This window comes from Dermochelys coriacea, chromosome 2 (assembly GCF_009764565.3).
Source record: "Dermochelys coriacea isolate rDerCor1 chromosome 2, rDerCor1.pri.v4, whole genome shotgun sequence".
Taxonomy (NCBI): domain Eukaryota; kingdom Metazoa; phylum Chordata; order Testudines; family Dermochelyidae; genus Dermochelys; species Dermochelys coriacea.
The window spans coordinates 158707350-158734367 of record NC_050069.1 but is presented as its reverse complement, the minus strand read 5'-3'; the positions used below and the strand labels follow the sequence as shown (position 1 = coordinate 158734367).

Genomic DNA, 27018 nt, shown 5'->3' with positions numbered 1-27018 from the left:
AGTTTTTATGTATTTAATTTTTGAGAAATTAGTCAGGTAAAACATTGGAAGGCAAAATTTAAAGTTGGGTTTCTTGGCATTGACAATGCAGGTGTTTGGTTTACAAATATTAAAATTACATTCTGCAAAATAAGAATACATTTTCAAGGACATCTAGTAAATTACTCATTCATGTTTATTCTTGAACAAAGTTTCCTTTTGGTTTAAAGCAGGCAGTCCAGTACTGGAAGGCTCCAATACTTTAAATTAGCTAATCAAATGATCTATAAAGGAAGTAATTTACATTATTTCTTTATGTTTTGTTTCAATAATAAAAGACGCATTGCCTTTTATTACAAAGTCAATTTTATAGATATTGCTCTGGTAGCACCATCCTTTTAAGAATGCAATTATTTTTGAGGACATGCATCTAAACTACATAAATAATAATGAGGTATCTCTGGCAATGAGATGCAGTTGGATGAATCAATCTTTTTAGAATATTTATTATGTTTGTATATATTTATTATATTAGAACAATTTTCTAATATAACCTTATGCCCCGTAGGGAAAAAGCACTTCCATCATGATGTAAGAGGCCATGAAAAACAAAGTGAGCTGCAAAATATTTTGTTTTATACAATTTATTTTTTTTCCTGTTAAGTACACTTGTTAAAATTACTGAGGACCTAGCATATCTTTAGGCTTCACCCACTGATCAAATTGTTCTGATGTAAGGAATCCAAGCTTAATAGCTGCTTCTTTTAGTGTTGTCCCTTCCTTGTGTGCTGTTTTGGCAATCTTGGCTGCCTTGTCATATCCTATAATTAAAACAAAAGAAACATCAGATTAATCATGAGAGTTTGGCCACTATGTGTTCAGAAGACCTGTTAAAGACAACAACTTGGTCTATTAGAAACTACTGCTACTATATTTTGTTTAATTTGAAGTCACCAGGGTATATGAAAGGATACATTGGACCAATTTCTCCTCGAATGTTGGCTTAAAGCAGTATATAAAAAAATCCACAAAATTAAAAGATATTCTGGTCATTAACCATTTAGGTAAATTTGATGTGACAAAATTAAATTAGGCTTGTTGCCACTCAGTTCAATGACTGTCCTTAAACATTTCATGATCATCTATTGCCAACTTTCTTGCTAGGAAATTTTAACAGCTAGAGACCAGTATTTTCAAAAAAAGCATATAGGTATGGCTATTGCAAACAGGGCATTTCTTTTCCGCTGATTGTGCTCAGTGGTATTCCGTCTACTCTTTGGGACGTGATACAGAGTAAATTCATTTCCACATGCAATGAAAGAACTAGTTAATTGGAACACACAAGAATGCAGTTAATGATTGGGTTTTCTGTGTCTTTTTTATGAAGAGCTTCTATGAACAAACATTTAAAAACATAAAATACAAGTATAGCAGAATAGTCATGCAAGGGATGTACTACTCTTGGTAATCCAACTTCTAACAGAAGAATGTTGCCACCTAAGGCCATGAACACCTCTGTAGTTGATCTATATTAAAAATAATATTCAGTGATAAGCACAACTCTTGGGTAGGAAGAGTTAAAATTTCACCACTGAATCCCATTAAATTTAACACCAAAAAAACTAAACTGAATAAAACTAATGCTGAGATATATAAATGGGGGGATAGGTCCCTTTGATGGACACCCAGCCAGCCAGCCAGCCAGCTAACAGCCAGCCAGTTAGCTGTAAAATCCCTCTTTGTAGCTGTTCTTTACTTGCTTTACCTGTAATGGGTTAAAAAGCCCCGAGGATTAAAAAAAGTGGGCACCTGACGGAAAGAGCCAACAGGAAGGTAGAACTTTTTAAAATTGGGAAAGAAACTTCCCCTTTGTCTGTTATTTTCTGGGCTGGAGGGACAGAGCAGCCAAGCAGCTTAAGACAGGTAGGATAATAAATTATCAGATCATGCCTAGAACTACTTGTCTGAACTCCAAATGTGTAAGTAGATCAGAATGTTTAGCTAGACGCGATTAGGGTTATTTCTTATTGGCTTGTGAACTCTTCTGTGCTAACCCCAGATGCTTTTGTTTGCTTGTAACCTTTAAGCTGAACCCCCAAGAAAACTATTTTGGGTGCTTGATTTTTGGAATTGCTCTTTTAAAATCTAGCAAAAGCTTAAGTTCCAAATGTATTTTCTTTTTGTTTTAATAAAATTTACCTTCTTTAAGAACAGGATTGGATTTTTGGTGTCCTAATTGGTTTGTGCATGTTGTTGGATTAGCTGGTAGCCACAGCTAATTTCCTTTGTTTTCTTTCTCAGCTCTTCCCCGGACGGGGGGTGAAAAGCTCGAGTGTATCCCTCAGGGAGGAATTCCCAAGTGCTCCTTCCCGAGTTCGAAGGGTTTTCGTTTTGTTTTCTTTTTTTTATTTGGGTGGTGGCAGCGTTTACCAAGCCAAGGTCAGAGAAAAGCTGTAACCATGAGAGTTTAATACAAGCCTGGAGTGGCAAGTATTAATTTTTTAAAATCCTTGTGGGCCCCACTTCTACACTTGAAGTGACAGAGTTGGGATTCAGCCTGGACAAATGCACTGCCCTCAAAAAAAAGTAATTATAGGAAATTAAAGAAATAGATACAAAAGGAACACAATAATAGGTGACTGATGTCAGGAATATAATTTTTCAAGTTTTACTAAAAAAACAAAAAAAACAGTTACTTGCCGATACTGTAACTGTTGTTCTTAGAGATGGGTGCAGACACACTCTGGTGTGTGTGTGCTGAGCACACCAAAAGTCAGAGAACTTTGCCTAGCAGTACCATAGCATCAGCATTTGTGTTTCCAGAGCCTTAGTCCCTCCCCACGCTATTTAATGGTGGCACTACCCCAACCCCCCTCCGATCCTTTGCACAGAATACCAAGAATTGAGACTCCAATACAGAAGGGACCAAAGGTGGGTCACGGGCTACACATCTGCACACACATCTAAGAACAACAACAACAGTTACAATACCAATAAGTAACAGTCTTTGCTTCTTTGAGTTGCAGATGTGTATTCCTCTCAGGTGACTCAATCAGTATCAAAAAGAGGTGGGGCTTGGAGTCTATTTAAAGAGTGACTGCAATACTGCCTTCCCAAAATTTGCATCTGATCAGGATGCAGAAATAAAAGTATAAAGCTTGGTAAAAGTATGTACCAAAGACCAAGTAGCAGCCTGAAAGTGTCCAATATAAAATTATCACTGTGAAAAGTGACCAATGCTACTTGGGACATTGTCAAATGGGCTTTTAATTCAGACTCTACCCCCACAGTGGTTATCTCAAACTGCAGTGATACAGGATGTTAACCAACTGGAAATTATCTGTGTGGAGACCGCTTGATCACTCTTGTGATCCACAAAGGAAATAAAAAGACAAAGTGGTGAACAAAACGGCTTGGTTCTTCCTATGTGAAATGCCAAGCATCACCTCAAATCTAAGGAGTGAAGATACTGTTCATCAGATTTGAATGAGGCTTGGGGGAAAAGGTATAAGTAAGTAAAATGTCTAAGATGAAATAGTGGCACCACCTTAGAGAGAAATTTATGATGAGATCTCAAGGCAACCGTGTCCTTCAAAAACTGGATATACTGAAAGAGCCATTAGAGCCTGCAGCTTAGTAACTCTTCCCACGGAAGTTAATGCCATAAGAAATGCTGTCTTATGGCATAGGCGAGAGAGAACAAGTTGCCACATCCCACGGATTCCAAGGGGGCCACTGGGAATACGCATAAGGCATTGTTGGCCAGTAGGTACTAGGCCAGGAACCCCTATCCCTACTGCGGTAACAGCATTGATCTTTGGTAGTGATGGTGATGGGAGGACAGTCTTCAGGATTGCTGAGAATAGTGCTTCGAAAGCAAAGAAGAGGAAGACGTCATCCAGTGATAGTGGAGGAGCCACCCCCCAAAGGAGCAAGCAACAAGCCTCATCCAAAAATCTGTAAGGAGATGGTATCAGTACTGAGGATGAATGAGAAGTTGGTGCCTTCAGTACTGAAAGAGGCATCGCAGTTCCACTCAGTCCCAGAGCAGTCCTTGAGTGGAAGTCAGTACCAATCCTAAAGATAAAAGTCTGCAGCAAAGATATAGCCAGTGCCAAAGACAGCGTCTGCACTAATGGGTTCCTCAGTACCAAACAGGATGTTGATTGCAACTCTGATTCTCAGGTGGAACTAGGCTGACCAGATAGCAAGTGTCAAAAATCGGGACAGGAGCTGGGGGGTAATAGGTGCCTATGTGAGAAAAAGACCCCAAAATCAGGACTGTCCCTATAAAATCAGGACATCTGGTCACCCCAGGTGGAAGAGAATACAGTGCCAAGGAACGAGACAATCTGCAACCAATCCAGATGATGCCGAGGGCACATATACAGGTTCCCCTACCAACACAGGGCCTTGATTGTGTAATTGTCTATGCTAGTTTTCTAATACATCACACTGTGAAGGAATTTTTCCAAATATGTAAGTAAACAATTAGAAATAGTCTTAGGTAAAAAGGAAAGAAAGAAACAAAGTTACCTGGCCATAATGAACTGTCTTATTAATTCAGTTTTGTTTGTCAATAAAGAAAAAACTAATATTTGATCCAGCACTTGAGTACATTCTTGATCAAAGAACAAAATATAAGGAAGTCTGAAACACTGTACCTTATTAAGCAGAGTAATCTACTGCTTGGTTATTCACAGTAACTTTCACTATATATATTTTTTTTTGAGAAATTTATATATTCTAATGAATAGATATCAGCCTCAGAGACTTTTACCTATGTGGGGATTAAGCGCCGTCACCAACATCAAAGACTCGTTCATTAGTTTGTTGATCCTCTCCGTGTTGGCTTGGATTCCGACCACACAGTTGTCAGTGAAGGAAACAGAGACATCTCCAAGGAGCCTTGCAGAGTTTAATACATTTTTAATCTAAAAAAAAATGCAGAAAGTTATTAGATACAGCTATTAACATATTCATTATCTGATACATCATTTCTTAAAAGCCTTATAATATCCATCCAGTTTACAGTACATCTTTAGCAAAGGATTGTGTGCTGTACTGTACTCTTCCTTTTGCGATATAAATTGAGTCACTGATATTTAAAAAAAGTACTTTATGTGAAGCATTTCATATCCTGAAGAACACTTAGTAGACACCAGCAATAGACATTATCTGTACCACTGAATATATAAGCAAAGCATGTTTGTAAACTACTTAGAAATCAATAGATTAAAAAGGTGCTATGTAAGTGATTTCAGAAAGGAAGTGTGAATTTTAAACACATCAATAAAAGATATATAAAATTATTAAGTGGATGCACAATTGGCATACTCTCTGGCAGTCAATTACCCCGAAACAGCATCCAGTTATAGCACTAAAGCCAAAGTTTAGTAAAGAATAATAATGGAAAGGGACACCTATATCTCCGATTGGGAATATTACTGTAGCTGTTCAGTATGCTATTATTATTATCATCAAAGTTAGAGACTTTGAAGAAAGATGCTTATTCAAATGAAAAAAATTTCCTTACTGGGTCTACTTAGGAGATTCATAGACAAGTACATACTGCTTTTAATAGTTTAAAATACCCTTAAACAGCATGAAAAAATTGAAGTAGCAGACAGTAAATGGCCAGGTGCAAGAAAAAATATTGCTTCCTATATCCCCCTCACTGTTTTTACTGCCCTGACCTTTCTGCTATAATGTAGTCTATTCTGCAAGCCCAGCACCACTGTTATTTTAATGATGATCTCTCCTGCTGTATCTCCTACTTTATTTTTTCTTCTCGTTTTGACTTTTTGGTCTTCCTTCACTACAATTCCCTGTTTTTATGCTTTTATCTCTATTCTTTCCCTCAATTTTTCCTCTGTGCATTCCTCCTCTCCTCTTCCTAACTCTCCCTTCATGGAGAAAGGCAGCCCCCTTAGTCCTTTGTTTTCTTTCTCCACCTACACTAAACAGGTTTCCTTCTATTCCTCCATGCCCTGCACAATCCAGTCAAGAGGGAAAATAAGCACCCAGACAAGATAGGTGTGCAAATGAAGTACTTGTTGCCTTGACACTTCCCAGAAGCAGAATGAATCAGACAACATGTGGATTCAACTCTCTCAAAATTTTTACTGGAAGTAATATAGGTATGATTTAGCCTGAAATTTCAACTGTCAAAGTGATTAACTGTTTATGCTATATACTCCTGTGCTCAGCTGTGCATCTGCCATTAAACACAGTAAGGAAACTGTCACATTAAGATTCTGATGTGTCCTTCTAGGAAATGCATAATATAAATATTTTAGGGGCCTCGAGCCCAAGATTATTATCCTGAATTTACATTTTAAACATTTGTGATGTAAATCTGAACAGTTAATTTAATGGTAAGTGGCTTGCCAGGCAATTGGGGTGAATACTGCAGGAAGGCCAAAGGGACTGAACAAAACAAAGTCTTTTGCGCACTGGAATGGAAAATAGGAATTCCTCAGTTCAAAACCTTAGCTCTGACACAGATCCTTTTTGGCTTTAAACAAGTTATTCTTGCTGCCTCAGTTTTGCCATCTGCCCTTTTCTCCTGGGGGCACTATGATTAATTTGAGTTTATAATGCATTTCTATGATGAAGTATTAAAAAAACTCAATTCTTACATATTGGACAGCCAGTTATCTCTCAAAATGATGAGCTATTTATCATCAAGCAGAATTTAAGATTCTTCTAATATTAATATTCTCTGCCTCTCTAGTGCTTGTGCTGTCCAAGCAAATCGCCGAAATTATTCCCTAAGGATACACAGTAAGATAAAACATTTTTTTTAAATTAAAAAACCAGTTGAGCTTACAATCATGGGCTTGAAAACATTCAATTCAAAATGTCCATTGCTGCCTCCCACTGTAACAGCAACATGATTTCCCATCACTTGAGCTGCCACCATGGTTACGGCCTCACACTGGGTAGGGTTTACTTTTCCTGTTGGAGAGGGGAAAGTGTTTAAAAAAAACCCAATCAAACAAAAGTTCTCCAGTTTTTGTTTTTTGAATTTAAATTCTCAGAAATGGTAAATGTGATTTCAAGAAACGGGAGTCAAGCAGTGAACAACATATAAGCACAGATTTATTAAACCCACTGCATTTTTCTGATAACAACTAGGATTTGTTTATGCTGTGAGAAGCATATGTCCTTGACAATTGTTTGCCTCCCAGAATGCCTTGCTACTTAAGACAAAGGTTATTATTCCGAAACTTCTACCCCTTCGTAGCTCCCACAAAACAATCAAAACTTTTTAAAAATTCTTTGAGGAGGAAAGGAGGAGCTACAAGATTACACTTTAAAGCAGGGCTGTCCAAACTTTGTTAAAACGATGGCTGCACTGGCAACCTTCCACGAGCACGTGAACTGTGCAGTTGGCTTCCGCCCTTATCTCAATATGGAGAAATGCCCTGCACAGACTTCATTTACTTCAGGGGAAAGAAATCAGAATCAAAGGCCATTTGGATCAGAAAATTTATGTGCATGTTTCAATCCTAAAACCCCGGCCATTTAAAAATATTCTGCAGAAGAAAAATCCCACAAGCTGCCACAATGGCTTGTATTTATATGTGGAACTAAACAGACAAAGATCACACACGCACGCACGCACACAAGCACCCATTCCATCTGCAAGTATTTACTTCAACCGATGAAGGGCCTGCTTTGAATTACTTTTTAGAAAGGGGAGGAAGAATAGTTTTCAAAGTCCTTATTCCCCTCCCTTGCTCCTCTTTCTCATGCAATCTTCACTGGTTAGGAGGGAGGGATGAAATTTTATCCACAGTCCCCAAGACAATCTACCTTTATTTTTTAAAGCTGAATAAGAGATGCTATTTGAATTCAGAGGGTAAATCTAAAAATCTGCAACAAACACTTTTGCATAAAAAAATGTTGGCTTTACCAATCATGAGTAATGCACTCTCCCCAGATTCATGCCAACTCAACCTTTATACCACATCTCTCCAAAAAACACTCTCTCACACACACGCTTTTTTGTTATAAAGCAAATAATTTTACTTGCACACATTTTTGTGGACAAAAATGGAGAATTTGTGGCTGGCAAAAACTGCATCATTTCAGTGCTTCATACCATTTTACCACTGATCTCTGTGATATAGTTCTATATGTAACTTAACAATTACTCTAACTTTTCCACTCAAATGTAATTGACATTTGTTATTGGATACACTACCTGGCATGATGCTGCTTCCAGGTTCATTTTCAGGCAGGATGAGTTCCCCTAGACCAGAGCGTGGTCCAGAACCCAAGAAACGAATATCATTAGCTATCTTCATCAGACTGCAAGCCACAGTGTTCATGGCCCCACTGAGTTCAACTAGAGCATCGTGAGCAGCAAGAGCTTCAAATTTATTTGGAGCAGTGATGAAAGGCAAGCCTGAGGAGAAATGAATATTACAGGTTTTTGAGGCGTAATCATTAGTTAAAGCAGCATGCCCTTAGCCAAAGCTCTTGAAATACTGTCTAGTTAATACAAAAATCATAAAATAGATAATATAAAAGTAAAAATATTAAGCAGCCAAGTCAAGCCAGAATGTTTTCTTCTCCAGACTTCTGACAACCAAAAGTTTCCTAAAGAAAAGTTCTTGTCATGGTGGTATTGTTTGAGGTAAAAATCTGTTACCTACCTTTCTGTAACTGTTGTTCTTCGAGATGTGTTGCACATGTCCATTCCATGGTAGGTGCGTGCATGCCTCATGCTCGTCAGAAAAGTTTTCTCCTCAAAAGTACCCACTGGGGTGGCTCAAACACCCTGTCACCACATGGCATTGCATCACCCCCTTCAGTTCCTTCGTACCTGATAGACTATGATAGAGAGGGAAAGGAGGGCAGGTCATGGAATGGACACGTACAACACATCTCAAACAACAACAACAGTTACAGAAAGGTAGGTAACTTTTTTTTGTTCAAGTGCTTGCACATGTCCATTCTATTGCAGGTGACTCTCAGGCAGACAAAACATGGAGATAGACTTGCAGTCTACCTGAACAGTGATTGCAGGACAACCTGTCCAAAACTGGCATCATCCCTGGACTGACAGGAAATTGCATAATGAGAAGCAGAAGTGTGGACTGATGACCAAGCAGCTGTTTTACAAATTTCTATGATCGGCACTTGCGCCAAGAAATCTGCCAAAGTTGCTTGGGCTTCAGCAGAATACACCAATACTCTAGCTGGTGGGTCTACATTAGACAACTGGTAGCATAAACAAATGCTCAGAGAGATCCAAGATGAAATTCTCTGAGTGGGAACTGGTCAGCCCTTAGCTCTGTCCGCAACCACAATGAACAACTGTGTGGAGGATCTAAAAGACTTGGTACACTACTGATGGAAAACTAAAGCCCTTCTCACATCTCATAAATGAAGTACCTCTTCATCTCTATGCTCATGGGATGTCGGTAAATAGATTGCCTGGTTAACATGAAAATTAGAGACTACCTTTGTGAGAAGTTTTGGGTGAAGGAGAAGATAAACTTATCCTTATGGAAAACTGTATTGGGAATTTCTGACAACCGGAGTCTCAACTTGTTCACCCTTCTGGCTGAGTAATGGCAACTAAAAATGCTACCTTCACAGAAAGGTGGAGCAGACAGCAAGTTGCAAAGTATTCAAACGGTGGTCCCACTAACTTTGTTAGGACCAAGTTCAGATCCCAAGGATGGATTGAACCTTCATGTGCAAGATCCTATCTGATCCAAACCCTTTAGGAATCTGTCAATAATGGGGTTGGAGAAAAAGGATCTACTATTCCCCAAGGTATGGAAAGCTAAGATAGCTGCCAAAAGTACTTTTACAGAGCTAATTGCTGAACTGACGTTTTAGGTACAGAAGATAGTACAGTATGAGGTTCAGGGGTGCATGCCTGTCTGACAGGACCAAATGGAAAGGTTTTTCCATTTAGCCAGTTAAATGCTCCAAATTGAAGGTTTTCTACTATTCAGAAGCATTTCCTGGACATCTTTAGAATAGGATCTCTCCAAAGGCATTAACCATGAAGCATCCAAGCCATTAGGTGTAAGTCTCAGAACAGGCAGCAGTGGTTCTGAGAAATCACATCTGGATCCAACAGGAAAGGCAGCAGAGGCTTGATTGGCAACATCAGCAGGGTTAAGTACCAGTGTTGTCAAACCCACACTGGTGCTGTGAGGATGAGATGAGCGTGGTCTTGTCTGACTTTGAACAAGACTCTGGGCAGCAAGTGAATCAGAGGAAAGGCATACAGGAGGGGGTCATTCCAGGGTATCAGAAAAGCTTGTGTCCATACGCCTGGGCTGGGACATCTCTCGGAACAAAACCAATGGCATTTTCTGTTGGACTCTGTTGCAAAACAGGTCCACGTGGGGAGTCCCCCAGAACTGGAAGATGAATTTGGTAACGTCCAAGCATAAAGACCACTTGTGGTGATTGGAGAAGGTCCTACTCAGTTGATTTCCCAAAGTGTTCTGTTTCCCTGGAAAGTAAGCAGGACTCAGATGGATTGAATTGGTTATGGAAAAGTTCCAGAAGCGAATTGCCTCCTAGCATAGCAGAGCATGCTCCTCTCTGTCTGTTTACAAAGCACAGTTGCAGAGTTGTCAGAATGAACAACTTCTTTCCTACTATATACAGGAAGAAAGCTGAACAGGCTAGTCACACAGCTTTTAACTCCCTGACATTTATACGAGTCATTAGATCCTGAGATGACAAGAGACCGAGTCTGCAGGGACCCCAAATGAACTCCCCAACCCAGGGTTGACATGTCTCTATCAAAGTGAGGGTTGGTAACAAGGGGGATAAAGGGAACTCCATAGACTTTCAGAGGTCCACCCGCCAATCCAGAGATGACAAAACTGACACTGGTACTCCAAACAACCTTCTCCAAATGACTACAACAATTTGGGGCATACACTGATGCCAGCATCTTTCTAAGATGCAGCTTGGTATGTTGAATCACATAGGTACACGCTTGTCATGTGACCTAGAAGGGTGAGGCAGCTGTGCACTATGGTGAGAGGATACACTTCAGTCATAACATCTAACCCTGTAGCACTTCAAACCTAGATTGTGGTAGCAAGGCCTTGGGGCCTTTGTGGAGTCTAAGTCCATTCCAAAAAACTCCATTCTCTCAACTGGTTTTAGAATAGACTTGTCCCCATTTATTAGGGGCCCCAGTGCATTGAATGTGGACAGGACAATGGATACACTGGATAACACCTGAGCCTCAGACCAATCCTTGAGCAACCAGTGACCCACGTACAGAAACACATGGATTCCTCATAAAGAAAAGGAGGACTTGTGGCACCTTAGAGACTAACAAATTTATTTGAGCATAAGCTTTTGTGAGCTCCAGCTCACTTCATCGGATAGATTCCTGATTTTCTTAGATGTGAAGTCACCATCGCCCTACACTTCATGAACAACCGAGAGATTGAATGGGACCAGTGTGAACTGATAATGGGACCCATTTGACACAAACCTGAAAACTACCGATGGTTGTGCCATACTGTGACATGGAAGTAAGTGTCCTCTAAGTCGAGGGCAGAATACCAGTCCCCGTTCCAGGGAGGGAATAAATCGAGGCTAGGGTGACTGTCAAATATAAAGGGAAGAGCAACCACCTTTCTATATACAGTGCTATAAAATCCCTCTTGGCCAGAGGGAGAACTCTTTCACCTGTAAAGGGTTAAGAAGCTAGGGTAACCTCGCTGGCACCTGACCAAAATGACCAATGAGGAGACAAGATACTTTCAAAGCTGAAGCGGGGGAAACAAAGGGTGTCTGTGTGATGCTTTTGCTGGGAACTGATCAGGAATGCAGACTCAGAACTTCTGTTAGTTAGAAAGTAATCTAGCTAGAAATGTGTTAGATTTCCTTTTGTTTAAAGGCTGGTAAAATTTGCAGTGCTGGATGGAATGTATATTCCTGTTTTTGTGTCTTTTTGTAACTTAAGGTTTTGCCTAGAGGGATTCTCTACGTTTTGAATTTGATTACCCTGTAAGGTATTTACCATCCTGATTTTACGGAGGTGATTCTTTTACCTTTTCTTAAATTAAAATTCTTTTAAGAACCTGATTGATTTTTCATTGTTCTTAAGATCCAAGGATTTGGGTCTGTGTTCACCTGTACAAATTGGTGAGGATTTTTATCAAGCCTTCCCCAGGAAATGGGGTGTAGGGCTTGGGGGGACATTTTGGGGGAAGATGTCTCCAAGTGGGCTCTTTCCCTGTTCTTTGTTAACACGATTGGTGGTAGCAGCATACGGTTCAAGGACAAGGCAAAGTTTGTACCTTGGGGAAGTTTTAACCTAAGCTGGTAAGAATAAGTTTAGGGGGTCTTTCATGCAGGTCCCCACATCTGTACCCTAGAGTTCAGAGTGGGGAAGGAACCTTGACAGTGACCATGCAGAATTTTATTTTCTTTAGGAATTCATTCAAATTTCTTAGATCTAAAATAGGTCCAAGAAAACCTTTTGTTCGGGGATCAGGAAGCAGAGGGAGTACAAGCCTTTCCCTTTGCCTGAAGAAGTGAATCGAATCTCCTGGTGAAGGATGATCTCATGAGAGTGGTTCCTGAAGAGAGATGGGAAAGGTGGGGAGGAGTACGACGAGGAGGAGAAGTGAACTGGAAGGCATACCCCAGTTCCATCATGCTTAAGATCCATCGATCCAATGTTACATGGGCCCAAGCACTTAGGAAATGGGATAAACTATTTTTTAAACAAAGGGTGGAAACAGACGGAACTAGAGTCACTGGTTCACTGCCCTCGACCAACATATCAAAATGTCTGTTTGGGTGAGATGGCTGGGTAGGATGAGCCCACTGATGCTGAGGCAGCAGATGTCATCTCCTATAACTCCTGCCCTTTCTCCTTGGTGGATCTTGAGACAGAGGGTGGAGGAGCACTGTAAGGCTTTTGAGAATGAAACTGCTTCCTCTTTGTAGCCAGAGTATAGATTCCAAGAGATTTTAACATCACCTTGGAATCTTTTAGGCTATGGAGCTTATTACTTGTTTTATGCTATTACTTGTCCTGGAGAGTTCTGGCAACCAACTTATTTTCAACTACCATTACTGCAAAGTCCTGCCTACAGTCCTCTGGTAGCTTGTCTTTAAATTTTATATTGTTTTCTCAGAGAACGAAGTCCCAGTGGCTCAGGAGTGCCTGTTGGTTTGCAGTCTTGAGCTCTAGACTCCCTATAGAACAAAGTTTGCATCCAAACAAGTCTATTCTCTTCACATCTTTGCCTTTCAGCATTGATGCTTGATGTCCTTGTCTTTCCCATTCGTTAGCAGCTGCCACCCACCATCAAAGAACCTGGCTGAGGGCGAGAACAGATATACTTATATCCCTTTGAGGGGATGGATTACCTCCTTTCAAATTGCTTTACTGTGGGAGGTAAGGAAGATGCTGTCTGCCACAGTGCCTTGACCAGCTCCATAAGGGCTTAAGTAATTGGCAGTCACTTTGGCCGATACCATAATGTCCACCAACTAATTAAAACTTTCACGCACCTCCTCTGCTGGAATGTCAAGAACAGAGGCCACCCTTTTCAATAGATCTTGATGAGCCCAGTGGTCCTCTGGGGCTGGTGAATGGCCTGCCACCTCAATAGCCTTGTCTGGCCATGAGGAAAGGATGTCACAGGATTCTGAGATGGTGGCTGCTCTATGACTTGTGGTGGGGAGTGACTTCTGGCTGCTTGGTACTGGTTACTGGAGTGCCAATGCCCCGAGCGGTCTTGAAGACAATGAATGAGACAGTTTGGGGAGGTCCTAGAGGGATGTCCTGCGGTGTCCGGAATGGCCACTAATATGGGCCTGGGACCCAGCCCTGAATGGGCCATTGCTCCTTAGAAGGAGGTGGCCAGTGCTGTGACTGTTGCATGACCTGTGGTCCCCAAATCTGTGATGGAGATACAGATGAATCCACCTCTGAATCTGAAGAGGAAGAATCTGAAACATCCAACATCACTGGGGCACAACCATTTGGGACTGGAGAGAGGTAGTCTGAGCCCAGGGACGGTGGTACCAGAGATATCAAAGGTGGCTTGCCTTTCTACTGCACTGGCCTTTGCAGAAGTTTGGGAGGTAACTGTACAGTGAGTTCCTGATGTGGAGAGATAGGTGCCACAAGCATTGGGACTGAGTGCAAACCCTCTTGCACAACCAGAGATATCAGTACTGAGAGGCTAAGGAGGTCTCTTGTAGCTGCATATGCCTCCACGGTGGTTGGAAGCGGCAATGACCAAGAGGTCTGTCACAGAGACCTTTCAGGGGATGTGCTGGACAAATCTGGCACAGGCTCTGGAGGCAGTGCCCCCTTCTTCTTAGCTGAAGAATACTCCAGCAGGAGACTCTCCCCCAAATGTCTCTTAAAGTCTCTGCCTCTACTAGGCTTTGGCACCAACATTCATGAGCAAGATATCAAGCCTGAGGAGAGTCTAAACCTTTTCTGCAATACTGGTGAATGGTACCAAGAGGCTGCAGACATCCCTGGTGTGCTTTGTATGGAGGCAGATTTATCTGGGGTGCACGATACATGAGACGAGTCTGATGGGGGGCAAAGTGCTGCCTCCATGAGCAAACATTTGAGCCACACCACTCTTTCTTTGAGCAGGACTTAGGCTAAATCTACATAACAGCCTATGTTGGCATAACATATGTCACTCAGAGGGTGTGAATATTCCACCCCCGAGCAACATAAGTTACACTGACATAGCGCCGTGCATATGAACACTTATGTCAGCGGGAGAGCGTCTCTCACCAACATAACCTATGCTGCTCATGGAGGTGGTTTTTCATATGAAAACAGAAGAGCTCTCTCCTGTTGGCATAGAACGTCTTCACCAGACGGGCTGCAGCTGCACTGCTGCATCAGCACAGCTGCACTGCTGCAATCAGCACAGCTGCAACTCTGTACATACATACTGTTAGTCCCTTACAAAAGTAACATTTGTAAATTATGTGGGATTCTCCCAAACATTTCAAAACAGGCTGGGAGTGGGTAACTGACTGGCATAGGCTTAGTGCATGTACAATGGGTCTTAAAACCTGGTGACTGTGGCATCACTTCAGTACTGATCTCAGTTCTGAAAAAAGAAAAATTAGTCCAAAAGACGTAAAACTAAAATCTATCGCTAAAACTAACTTAACTTTAACTAACTACTTCCTAACAATAACAGGGCATACAAAGGAGTGATGGAAGCTTATGACAAAAAGTCTGAAATTACTAACAACCGTCAGTGGAGGTAAGAAGAAACTAAGGTGGTTCAGAGGCAGTTCCATCCTCTCATACCAGCACACAGTAGCACATTGTAACAGAGGGCATGCGAGTCACCCTGACAGGAACTGCTGAGGGAAAAAAGCTCTCCAACAACCGTGCACGAGGCATGCACACATGCAAACACTCAAAGAACAAGATGATCACATCTAAGGTCAGCATTATGTACAAGAGTAAGATATTTAAGTGTTTACAATCACTCCACATTTCCTTTTGAGTACTTAAAATTCACAACCTTAATATTGTAATGAAAAGTGGGCATTATCAGTTTGTCCCACACAACTTTGCCAATTTAAAGAAACTCTTACAATTCAGGCTTAATCTGTGTATTTTTCCCTCTTAACAATTCAAGTTAGTTAATTTTAGGGAGGCCTTCTCTTGTTCTCAACAAACAGTAGGATCTGGAAGAGGCTGAGCATGAACGGGACAGATGGAAAGCCACCACGAGATGCAGCAGCTGATGTAAGGTAAGGAAGAGGCAGCAGTAATTATTAATTCCTATACCGTGAGCCTTTTAGTGAAAAAGCTCAACCAAAGTATCAGCAACTGGGGAGAAGCAACAAACTTACTAGTACATGCGAGAGCCAGTTCTAGTGAAGGGTGATGCTTCCTGCCACCACTGACAGCAAGAACAGTAGGTGCACTGAAACCCCCACTGCTGGGAGATGTATCTGGATGAAGAGACCACTTGTGGTGACTTGTAAATGATCTGATCAGCTGGTACGTTAGATTGTTTCATACCCCAGGTTAAATGCTTCTAGATCTACTGAGTTGGCAATACAGGGCTCCTAGAATAGAATGGCCTCCTGAAAGAGTGGGGGTAGAACACTGACCACGTCTGTGAGGCCTAGCAAGCTACTACCCTGATCTGTGATAAACACTTTGCATGCCCATCTGACAGCTTTTAATTCTCTGACACTGATGTGCAAGGTTAAACCTTTTGAGGAGCTGTGTCTGCAGAGAACCCACGTGGGCTCCCTACTCTAGAGCAGATTCATCTGTCACCAGTGTGAGCATCTGTTGCAGGCAGGCAAAGAGAATGCACACACACGTTAGCTGGATTTGTCCAACAATCTAGAGAGGTGAGGACATGGGATGGCACCCTCACCATGAAGGTTAAGTGATGGTGGTTTGCTGACTAGACTGATGCCAGCCAGCCCTGCAGAGTTCTTAGGTGCAGTCTGGCATATTGAAACACTATAGGTACAAAAGGCCGCATGTCCCAGAAGTCTCAAAGAGTTTCGTGCTGTTCTGATGGGTGAAACTTCAAACCTGTAACAAATGATCAAGTTGCCTGGAACCTGGAGTCTCAAAGAATGGCCCTTGCTTGTCATGAATCCAGTACAGCCCCTATAAACTCTATCCTCTGGACTGGGGGGGGGGGGGGACTTTTCTGCATTAATAGTCCCAGGGCATTGAATGTTGACTGAATCAGGGGTACACTGCTATGAACTTGCGGTTTGGACCAGCCCATGAAAAGCCAGTCCTCCAGGTAGAGATCAACATGATCTTCTGATCTTCAGAGAAATGCAGTTACTACTGCTATAACTTTTGTGAACACCGTGCGTGCTGCTGACAGGCCAAAAGGTAGTACAGTGAGCTGGTAATGATTTTGAATTACCAGACATCGGAGGTACTTTTTGTGGGCTTGATTGATTGCCACATGGAAGTAGGCATCCTTTAAGTTGAGGGCATCATATCACTCTCCACAAGCCAAAGAGTGAACAGAAGCAGCTGTGCTGACCATGCGGAACGGTATCTTTTTCAAGAACCTGCAGAGTTGATGCAAGTCTAAGATTGGTATGAGACACCCTGCCCCCTTCACCTTTGGGATTATGTAATAGCTAGACTAAAACCCCTTCCCTTTTATACCATGTGGAATCCGCTCTATGGCTTCCAACTGAAGGAGAGATGAATGAAGGGCTCCTCACTAGAATGGTCTCGGAAGAGGGAGAGTGAGAGGGAGGGATAGAAGCAAACTAGAGTTTATCCTACCCTCCACAGAGTTCAAACCCACGAATTCAAAGTAATTTGGGACCAAGCACTGTGGAAGTGGGACAGATGGTTTGTGAAGATGAGGGAGTTTGGGTCTGGAGAGACAGAGAATAGCATGGCAATCTTGACCAGCCCATTAAAATGAATGCTTTGTATTTCCTGGGTGTCTTGAAGGGCCTGGAGCTGGAGCTGAAGCAGCAGAAGGGATGCATATGCCTATAACCCCTGGACCTCTTTTTGGACAATTCCTGTTGAGGAGGTGGACCAGAATATTGGTGCATATCTGCTGGGGCCAATAGTGCTTTCTGACTAGGGCAGGTGTGTACAAGCCCAAGGACTTTAGAGTGGCACTAGAGTCCTTAAGTTCGAGGAACTTGCTGTCCATCTGGTCTAAAAATTGAAAAGAACCATCAAATGGCAAGTCCTGAATTGTATTTTGGACTTCACAGGGAAGACCAGAAGGCTACAATCAGGATGATGTCCATGGTGAGCATGGAAGCCATGGTTCTAGCTGCTGAATCTGTTGCATTCGACCCTGCCCACAGTGATGTTCTCGCAACTAGTCTGCCCTCAGGGAAGAGAACTCCTGCTTGGCATTTTCTAGAAGCAGCTCTCTGAACTTCTCCATGGAACCTCAAATTAAAAACATACTATTCCAGCAGAGCCTATTGGTTACCAATATGCAACTGTAAAACCCATCAAATAAGTCCAGCCTTTTAGCATTTTTTGATTTGGGGACGGTAAACTAGCGCCCTTGTTGCTCGCTCTTACTAGCTGCTGTCACAACTAATGAGCCCACTAGTGAGTGAGTATAAAGGTATTCAAAACCTGGGGAGGGTACATAATATTTTCCTTTCTGCCCTTTTTGAGGTGGGAGGCTATGGAGATGGAGTCTGCCATAGAGCCTTTATAGGCTTTAGCACTGCCTCATGAATTGGCAGAGCCACCCTGGAGGGACCAAACAGATGATAAAATGCCAACCGGGTAACGTGACGACTCTCCCCGACATCCTCAGCCTGTACACCCAAATCTGCAGCCGTGCTCTTCAACAGATCCTGATAAACTTTAAAATCATCAGGAGGAGATGAAGTTGTCCGACAAAAAAGCTTTGTCTGGAGAGGACAAAAAGAAAGCCAAGACTGGAGGTGGTAGAATCTCTTCAATAGGCTGTTGCTCTGGCTCCGTGACAACTTATTGATGCTCGGTACCGGACTTTAGACATAGAGCCCCTGGTGCACAGATTCTGTCCTTCTACATGAAGGGACTGAGTATGCATGGTGAGGGGAAGATTGGGAAGGTGGGGGAAAACCCTTAGGGTTCCAAGATGGCCACAGATACAGGGTCAGCCCCACTGGCCAGGGCCACATTTTCAGGACAGTTCCAGCTTACCACTGCAACTCTTCAGTAGGGAGAGAGTATCTGTGAGGAGACCGGGGGTCCTGCTTCTGGTTTGTGATACGTATAATCCCACCTCCAAATCCAATGATGAAGACTTCTTTTCCTTTGATCACAGAGGAGCTGATCCAGTGAGTGCCAGAGACTGGTGCCAAGGACCTGGTGATGAGTGGAGCATTGTCGTCACTGTGGCTTTCCTTGGATGGTACCAAAAGGCCACCTGTGCGGGAAGCAGGCAGCTGCAGTACCAAAGGTTGAACTACTGGTTCCAGATAGGACAACAGTGCTGAGGGATCCAACACCTGGGATGATGGTGACACTGGCACTCAGAGGCAGAGCAGATTCTTTACCGCCGAAAATGCCTCCAGGGTATTCAGCACCAAGACAGACTCCTGAAGTACAGAAGATGATGACAGTGCCACTTTTGGCACCAGGCTTTATAGTGCTCTCTGAGACACCAGAGCCAACTGCCTCAACCTAGGCACCTATTTGGAGGAGGTTTCAGGTGCGCTCTATTCAATACTTTCTTGCCCACCTTAGCAGACTTAGAAGGTGAAGACCTTGCCCCAACCAGGGCTTCTTTGGAAGTCTCATATTTGTTCCTCAGTATGAGTGAAAGAGATTGGTGCCAGGATACAACTAAAGCTGGAAGTACGCTTTTCATCAAAGCTGCAGCACTCAAAACAGAGTCAAATTGGGACAGGTCTGACAGTAGCCTGAGTGCCACCTCCATCGGCAGGAATTTCAGCCTACCCTCCCTATCCTTCTTCACTCTAGGCTAGAACTCCTTGCAAATGTGGCACTGGCCTTTAACATGTGTTTCACCCAAGCCCTTCAGGCAGCTATTGTGAGGGTTGCTCACTGGCACAGGCCTCAAGCAAGAAGCACATAGCTTGAATCCTAGTTACCTGGGTACCATACGCAGAAAAAAAAATCCTCAAATGGGGAAAACAACCAATCTGAATTTTTTTAAAAATCACTAAAATTTATTAACTATATGATGTACACTACTATACACAAAAGCTGAGAGAGAACGAACGAACAGGTCTGCTATTGGAGAGTTCCAATGACCATTCTGAGCAGTAAGAAAAAAATGAGGAGGGCTGTGTTGGCTCTGCCCTCTATACCTGCATGCAGTGGCACGCAGCAAAAAAGAGGGAACTCGAGCCACCTAATGGGTACTGCTGAGGGAAAAAGTTTTTGACAGCCATGTGCTGGGTGCACAGACACCAAGAATGGAATGCACATATGCAATCACTTGAAGGTCTTCTTTTGTGTCATCCTTACCTGTCAGTGAAGACACTTTAGCAGCAACCTTCTCAGCAAAACCAATCCTGGTATTTAATCCTGTACCAACTGCAGTGCCACCAGCAGCCAGCTCATAGACTCTTGGCATGGCTGATTTAATCCTAGCCATGCCATATTTAATTTGTTGCACATAAGCACTGAATTCCTTTGAAAGGAAAAAAATAAAAGACAGAAAGCCAAGAATTAGTGACTAGAATTGGTATTTTCTAATTTAATATTACATAACACTTATTTAAAAATAACTTCTCAGCTCTCGTCCCCTAATGCCCCTACTCTACTTGCGCTACATTGATGACATCATCATCTGGACCCATGGAAAAGAAGCCCTTGAGGAATTCCACCAGGATTTCAACAATTTCCATCCCACCATCAACCTCAGCCTGGACCAGTCCACACAAGAGATCCACTTCCTGGACACTACGGTGCTAATAAGCGATGGTCATATAAACATCACCCTACATTGGAAACCTACCGACCGCTATTCCTACCTACATGCCTCTAGCTTTCATCCAGATCACACCACATGATCCACTGTCTACAGCCAAGCTCTACGATATGACCGCATTTGCTCCAACCCCTCAGACAGAGACAAACACCTACAAGATCTCTATCATGCATTCTTACAACTAAAATACCCATCTGCTGAAGTGAAGAAACAGATTGACAGAGCCAGAAGAGTACCCAGAAGTCACCTACTACAGGACAGGCCCAACAAAGAAAAGAACAGAACACCACTAGCCATCACCTTCAGCCCCCAACTAAAACCTCTCCAACGCATCATCAAGGATCTACAACCTATCCTGAAGGACGACCCATCACTCTCACAGATCTTGGGAGACAGACCAGTCCTTGCTTACAGACAGCCCCCGAACCTGAAGCAAATACTCACCAGCAACCACACACCACACAACAGAACCACTAACCCAGGAACCTATCCTTGCAACAAAGCCCGTTGCCAACTCTGTCCACATATCTATTCAGGGGACACCATCATAGGGCCTAATCACATCAGCCACACTATCAGAGGCTCGTTCACCTGCGCATCTACCAATGTGATATATGCCATCATGTGCCAGCAATGCCCCTCTGCCATGTACATTGGTCAAACTGGCCAGTCTCTACGTAAAAGAATGAATGGACACAAATCAGACATCAAGAATTATAACATTCAAAAACCAGTCGGAGAACACTTCAATCTCTCCCGTCACACGATTACAGACCTAAGAGTGGCTATCCTTCAACAAAAAAGCTTCAGAAACAGACTCCAACGAGAGACTGCTGAATTGGAATTAATTTGCAAACTGGATACAATTAACTTAGGCTTGAATAGAGACTGGGAGTAGATGAGTCATTACATAAAGTAAAACTATTTCCCCATGTTATTTCTCTCCCCCCCCCCCCCACTGTTCCTCAGACATTCTTGTTAATACTGCTGGAAATGGCCTACCTTGATTATCACCACAAAAGGTTTTCTTCCTTCCCCCCACCCTCCCTACCTGCTGGTAATAGCTCATCTTAAGTGATCACTCTCCTTACAGTGCGTATGATAAAACCCATTGTTTCATGGTCTCTGTGTGTGTGTATATAAATCTCCCCTCTGTATTTTCCACCAAATGCATCCGATGAAGTGAGCTGTAACTCACGAAAGCTTATGCTCAAATAAATTTGTTAGTCTCCAAGGTGCCACAAATACTCCTTTTCTTTTTTGCGAATACAGACTAACACGGCTCCTAATCTGAAACCTTCTAAGCAATAGTCTCTATCTAATTTTACTATGAAACAGAAAAGGTTAACAGACTGCTCTTGTACTGGAAATAGTTCTGCACCTAAATTTGAGATCCAACCAGCATATATCTGTATAGAGATGGTCTCTTTCCCTCTCCTTTCACCTTTTGGAGATTGCTTATCTTGGGCCCTGATCCTGCAGTCAACTCAGAGAGTGCAGTAAGTCAGCATATTCCACATAGGTATGGATTACAAGATCAGGGAATCTTAGGACTTGTTGCCACACAAAGTTGAATCAGTTTAACTGAAAATGGTTTAAATAATTTCAGCCAGGGCAAGCATACAGGGTAGGAACAGTCTTTCTATGAATTTACAGAATAAGGCCTAAACCTGACTGGACCCTTTGGATGCTACTGCAATAGAAATAACTGCTAACACAATTTTTAGCTTGACATTGTTCCCATAAAGGGATACCATCAACTGAAAAAAAATCACTTCTCTGAACCTTTTTTTTTATTATTATTATTACCATAAACATTAGAAAAAGATTTGTACTATTTTTTTTCAGTTTGAATATTTGCAGATAGTGTTACATTTGCATTAATGAGTTATCCAGCCACCAAACTCCTTCAATAATGTTGGTCATCTGGCTGAAAAGAAAGAGAAGCATATGTAATACTCAAATGACAGTCTACTTTTATCATTTTAAATATATTTTACATTTACTTGTGCAGTCTTGATATAGTTACTCAAAGTGATTTTTTTCTTTAAATCCACTGTTTAAAAGAACACACACCGAACAAAGAAAATTCTTGAAGCTCTGCGTGCAAAACACCCAAGAAATGTTGTGCATTAGTTTTCAGTAAATATGAACCTATAATAAAATATTTTGAACTAAGATTCTGTTGACCTTCAATACTTTGTCTTCAATTGCTGAGCAAATTTTTCATCTGTATGTACCACGATGAAAACTAACGATTACCTCCATTAATTTACAACAATGCTTCAAACAAGTGGATAACGTTTTTGTACAAGATTATATATTACTTAGTGTTTTATACCTGCCCAAGAGAAAGTGGAACAGCATCCTGTGTATGAGTGCGCCCTATTTTTATGATTTGGGAAAACTCTTTGGATTTTGCTTCAAGTGCATCTTGTAGCTTCTGTAGTCCAGGTAACAACACTTCATTAACTTCTTGTGCAGCAGCAATATGCATTGCAGTTGGGAACGTATCATTTGAGCTCTGTGAAGGAAGTTCAAGTCTGATTATTTACAAGCTTTTCTCTAATGTTCATTATAATACCTGGATGGCTCATATAATAGATTTACACTTCAGTGGATTTACCTCCAAACCTTCGTGAGGTAAGAAAGTAGTAACCTCATTTACACATGAGGAACTGGGGCACAGAGAAATTAAGTGATGTGTCTAAGGTCAAAAAAGTCAGCCTGTGACAAAGCCAAGAAAGAACCCAGATCTCCCAAATCTCAGTCCTGTACCTTAGCCACAAGACCATCCAAGAAGTTCCTTCTTAAAAAAAGAAAGAAGTGCAAAATTAATTAAGTGGCTATTAAATAAGGTTCACAAATATAAGTTAATTGAGAAATGGAAAGAATTACTGTAGTAGTTTAAACTAGTACAGAAGAAAAGATGTAACAAGTGCAATGAACTGATTAAAAAAATCAGTAACTTTTAAAAAAAATCTGTATTCTTATGACAACACAGTCTTTCCCAAAGCATGGGGTGTACTTGCAGAACTAGTTCATTGGGGAAGAGGCAACAGACACACCACTCAACTTTTCTCCCAAGTATCAGCTTTCATTTAAAAGGAGTCTCTAGCTGCAACAATTGTCAAGAAAACCTTCAAAGTGGGAAACAAAGTGTAACCAAAGCAGCAACGCCCATGTGCAGATGGCCTAAAATAGCTGAGGTATGAACTGACCCATTCCTTTCACTGCTTCTAACTCAGATGTCAACTACTGTATGTCAAATGTCAACATTGTTAAACTATTTCATTGCTCGAAAATATAAGAATGGAGAGAAAGTACCATGTAATGGACCTCCATAATATCTACATACAGTTGACTGCTATAAGTCTACCGTTAGACTCCTCTACGGCAGCAGCTGTCAAACCCCAATGTACGAGTTTAGAAGAAGAAGAAATATTATAAACAAAAAATCCATAAGAAAGCAACATTTTGATATTTTTGTCAATCCATTACACTATTATATTTAACTCTCAAAGGAGCTATTTTAGTGACAGCCACCATACCAACTGAAAAAGGGCCAACTTTTTCATGGCCAAGAAATTTAACCTAATATGCTGGGACAAAGCATGAGTGACATCAAATTACTGACCTATAGACTTGAGTTTATTTAATCTACAACTGCAAAATAGCTAGCAACCTGATTGCAGTTAATCATTATTCAAGCATAGCTGCATGTGAAAGCTCACAAAATCTAACAACCCTGGAAGTTCAAGCCCTGTACCAATAATCAACAGAAAAGATGCAACATGTACAGCAGCTCAACCCTAGACCTAAAGGATATGAATAGTTTATTCTCTATTCCCTTCCAGTCCTTCTCTACTGGGGTTACCACAGAGAATATCACTTCAGATCATCTATACTTGGGATTAGCCCTGTCTGAGCCACTGGTGGCTAGCAATCTAGGTAACTGCACTGCTGTTGGTCCTTAAGTGTAGACAAGTCAAGCTAACATTTGCCCCAACAGAGTTTATCCTTGCTTGAAATCAAGTATGACACAGAAACTTTGAATATTTCTCCTAGAGCAATTCTATGCCAAAAATTTTTAAAATTCTGCAGAATTTTGCATATTTTGTCAAAAGAATACAATATAAATCACCCAGTTTCAATTATTTTGGTAATTAATTTCAAAACACCTATCAGCAAATATGTCTAACAATATGGACAACAAAAAAGATTCCCCCAGAAGTAGAGAGTTAAAGAAACCTCTGCAACAACCCAGTTTCCATTTCACTGTTATACTTTTGTCAGGCACCTCAGTCTGGATGTGTCACACATGCCAGCTGGGCACATCCTGGGGGAAAATTCCGCCCTGCTGTTGTTTTAGTCAAATTTTTTTTTTTTTTGGCCCTGCCCCATAGGATTACCATATTTCAAGTTCCCAAATAGAGGGCACTGCCGGGGCTGGGGGGGAGGAAGAGGTACAGTTGGAGGGTGCCGGAGGGATGTGTGTACTGGGAGGGGTATTTGGGAGTGTTGGAGGGGATGCGTGGGACCCCCGCGGCCCAAACACCGCACCCTCCTCTCCTCCAGAGGCCAACCACAGGGCTAGACACCCGCACCCTCCTTCGCTCCAGAGGCCAACCACAAGCTCTGCACCACACAGTTTAATTACTTTAATTTAATTACTGTTCCACTGGGCAGAGACATCCTATATCTGTTGTTAGTTGGGGGGCATAATATAAAGATTCAACCGCCCCTGGAACAGCTCGAGTCATGCCCTCCCCACAGCAGGCCTCCCCCTCCGTCTCCCCTCCCAGAAAGCAGTGCCGCTCCCCCTCCCGCAACTCCCAGCTGTTGCTCCTGGCTCTCTCAGAAGGGCACAGCTCATGGGCTTTAGCAGCTGCCACACAGGGAGAGGACCTAGCTACACCATGTGACCAAGCAGGACCAGCAAACCTGGGAACTGCAGCCCACCTGCGCCTCCCGCATTGCTGCATTGTGAGCTGAGCCCAGTGGCCCCTAGCAGCAGCCCTGCAGCACCAATTCTGCACCAAACATTAATCCTGAGCAAATTCTACATTGTGCAGTGGTGGTGAATTCCCCCAGGAGTAGAATATGGTGGGAATAAAGAGGATACAAGGGAAAAACAAAATGTACAGAGCAGGGATTCTGTTTTTATAAGTACAAACAAGCAGTAAGTTAACATCCAGATAATTCACTACTTAATTCAATAAAAGCTTTAAACAATGGGTCTAAAACTTCAGACTTGAACAAGCCATTTGTGTATTAAATACACAAAAACAACAATAAATAGTAACCTCAGTAAAATTTTGGGATTTTTATGATAAGAACCGCAACTTGAAAGGGTTACTTTTGGCAAAACAACCCCCCAAAATATTTGAAAATGTGTATAATGACCTGGCTTTTATTAACATGATCATTAGGATGCACTGGATCCTTGCTTCCGAGTTTACCTCCCATTATTTCAATGGCTCTATTGCTTATGACTTCGTTTACATTCATGTTGGTCTGTGTTCCAGATCCAGTTTGCCACACCACCAAAGGAAAGTGATCATTTAATTTACCTTCAGATACCTACAGAAAAATAAGAATGTGTTAATTTCTGTAACAATACAACCAGAGCTTCCTTCCCCCAGATGCTTGTTAAGATTAGAGGCAAACTTGGCATCCCCCACTGAAGGATAATCTCATCAGCTACTACCCAATTCAGAAATTAGTGAGAAGATTTATCACAGGATTGATTCACTCTTGGGGGCCAGACTGCCCATTTGAACTGAACACACCCCTGGGGACACAGGTGGTGCTGAGCATGTTCAGGATCATCATCTCCAAAATACTGATATGCAATTGTTTCTAGAGATCAAGTTCCATGGGTGTGCAGTCCCTCTACATGGGCTCGCACATTCCAGATTGAGCATATAATTTGGATAGGAGGCATTTGGAAGTCAGTTTCTAGTTCTCTATGCTGGCATCAGGCCAGAAAAGCAGTCATCCAGATCCAACACAAAAGTGATCCTGTGCCGCTTGCTTCCACTGAAGCCTCAAGGCCTAGTGATATGGCTCTACATAGGGAAAGAATTGGGCATACAATGAACATTAGTCCCAACATCAGTAGCATGGTATCATCTGTCACTTGCTAGCTAAAGCTTCTCCTTTCTGTCAGACAGGTGGCTTCACAAATCCTGTGAAGAAAACCGTTTGCCAATACTGATGCTTTACCGTATCAATTCAGGAAGCGAACGATGTTGATAAATTGGAGAAGGTTCAAAGTAGATCCACAAGAATGATTAAAAGGTTAGAAAACAGGCTTTAAAGGAGCTTAATCTATTTAGCTTAACAAAGAGAAGGTTAAGGGTGATTACAGTCTATAAGTGCATAGAAGCAGAACAAATATTTGATAATGGGCTCTTCAGACTACCAGACAAAGGTAAAACATTATCCAATGGCTAGAAGTTGAAGCTAGACAAATTCAGACTGGAAATAAGGCGTACATTTTTAATTGTGAGGGTAAATAACCATTGGAACAATTTACCAAGGGTCATAGTGGATTCTCCATCACTGGCAATTTGAAAAGCAAGACTCAATAGTT

At 41.9% G+C, this 27018-nt stretch overlaps 1 protein-coding gene across 2 annotated transcripts in view; it reads right to left on the bottom strand.

The window, feature by feature from the left end:
* Window positions 1–607: 607 nt before the first annotated feature.
* FH (fumarate hydratase) overlaps window positions 608–27018 on the bottom strand; it is a 43443-nt gene continuing 17032 nt past the window's right edge. For both annotated transcript variants that reach the window (XM_038391563.2, XM_043508578.1), the window contains exons 4-10: window positions 25827–26003; window positions 22762–22944; window positions 19955–20120; window positions 8192–8395; window positions 6812–6939; window positions 4760–4913; window positions 608–800 (exon numbers count right to left, since the gene is read on the bottom strand). In XM_038391563.2, the coding sequence (XP_038247491.1) occupies window positions 658–800; window positions 4760–4913; window positions 6812–6939; window positions 8192–8395; window positions 19955–20120; window positions 22762–22944; window positions 25827–26003 (1155 nt within the window). In that variant the 3' untranslated portion in view covers window positions 608–657. The remainder of the gene's footprint in view (window positions 801–4759; window positions 4914–6811; window positions 6940–8191; window positions 8396–19954; window positions 20121–22761; window positions 22945–25826; window positions 26004–27018) is intronic.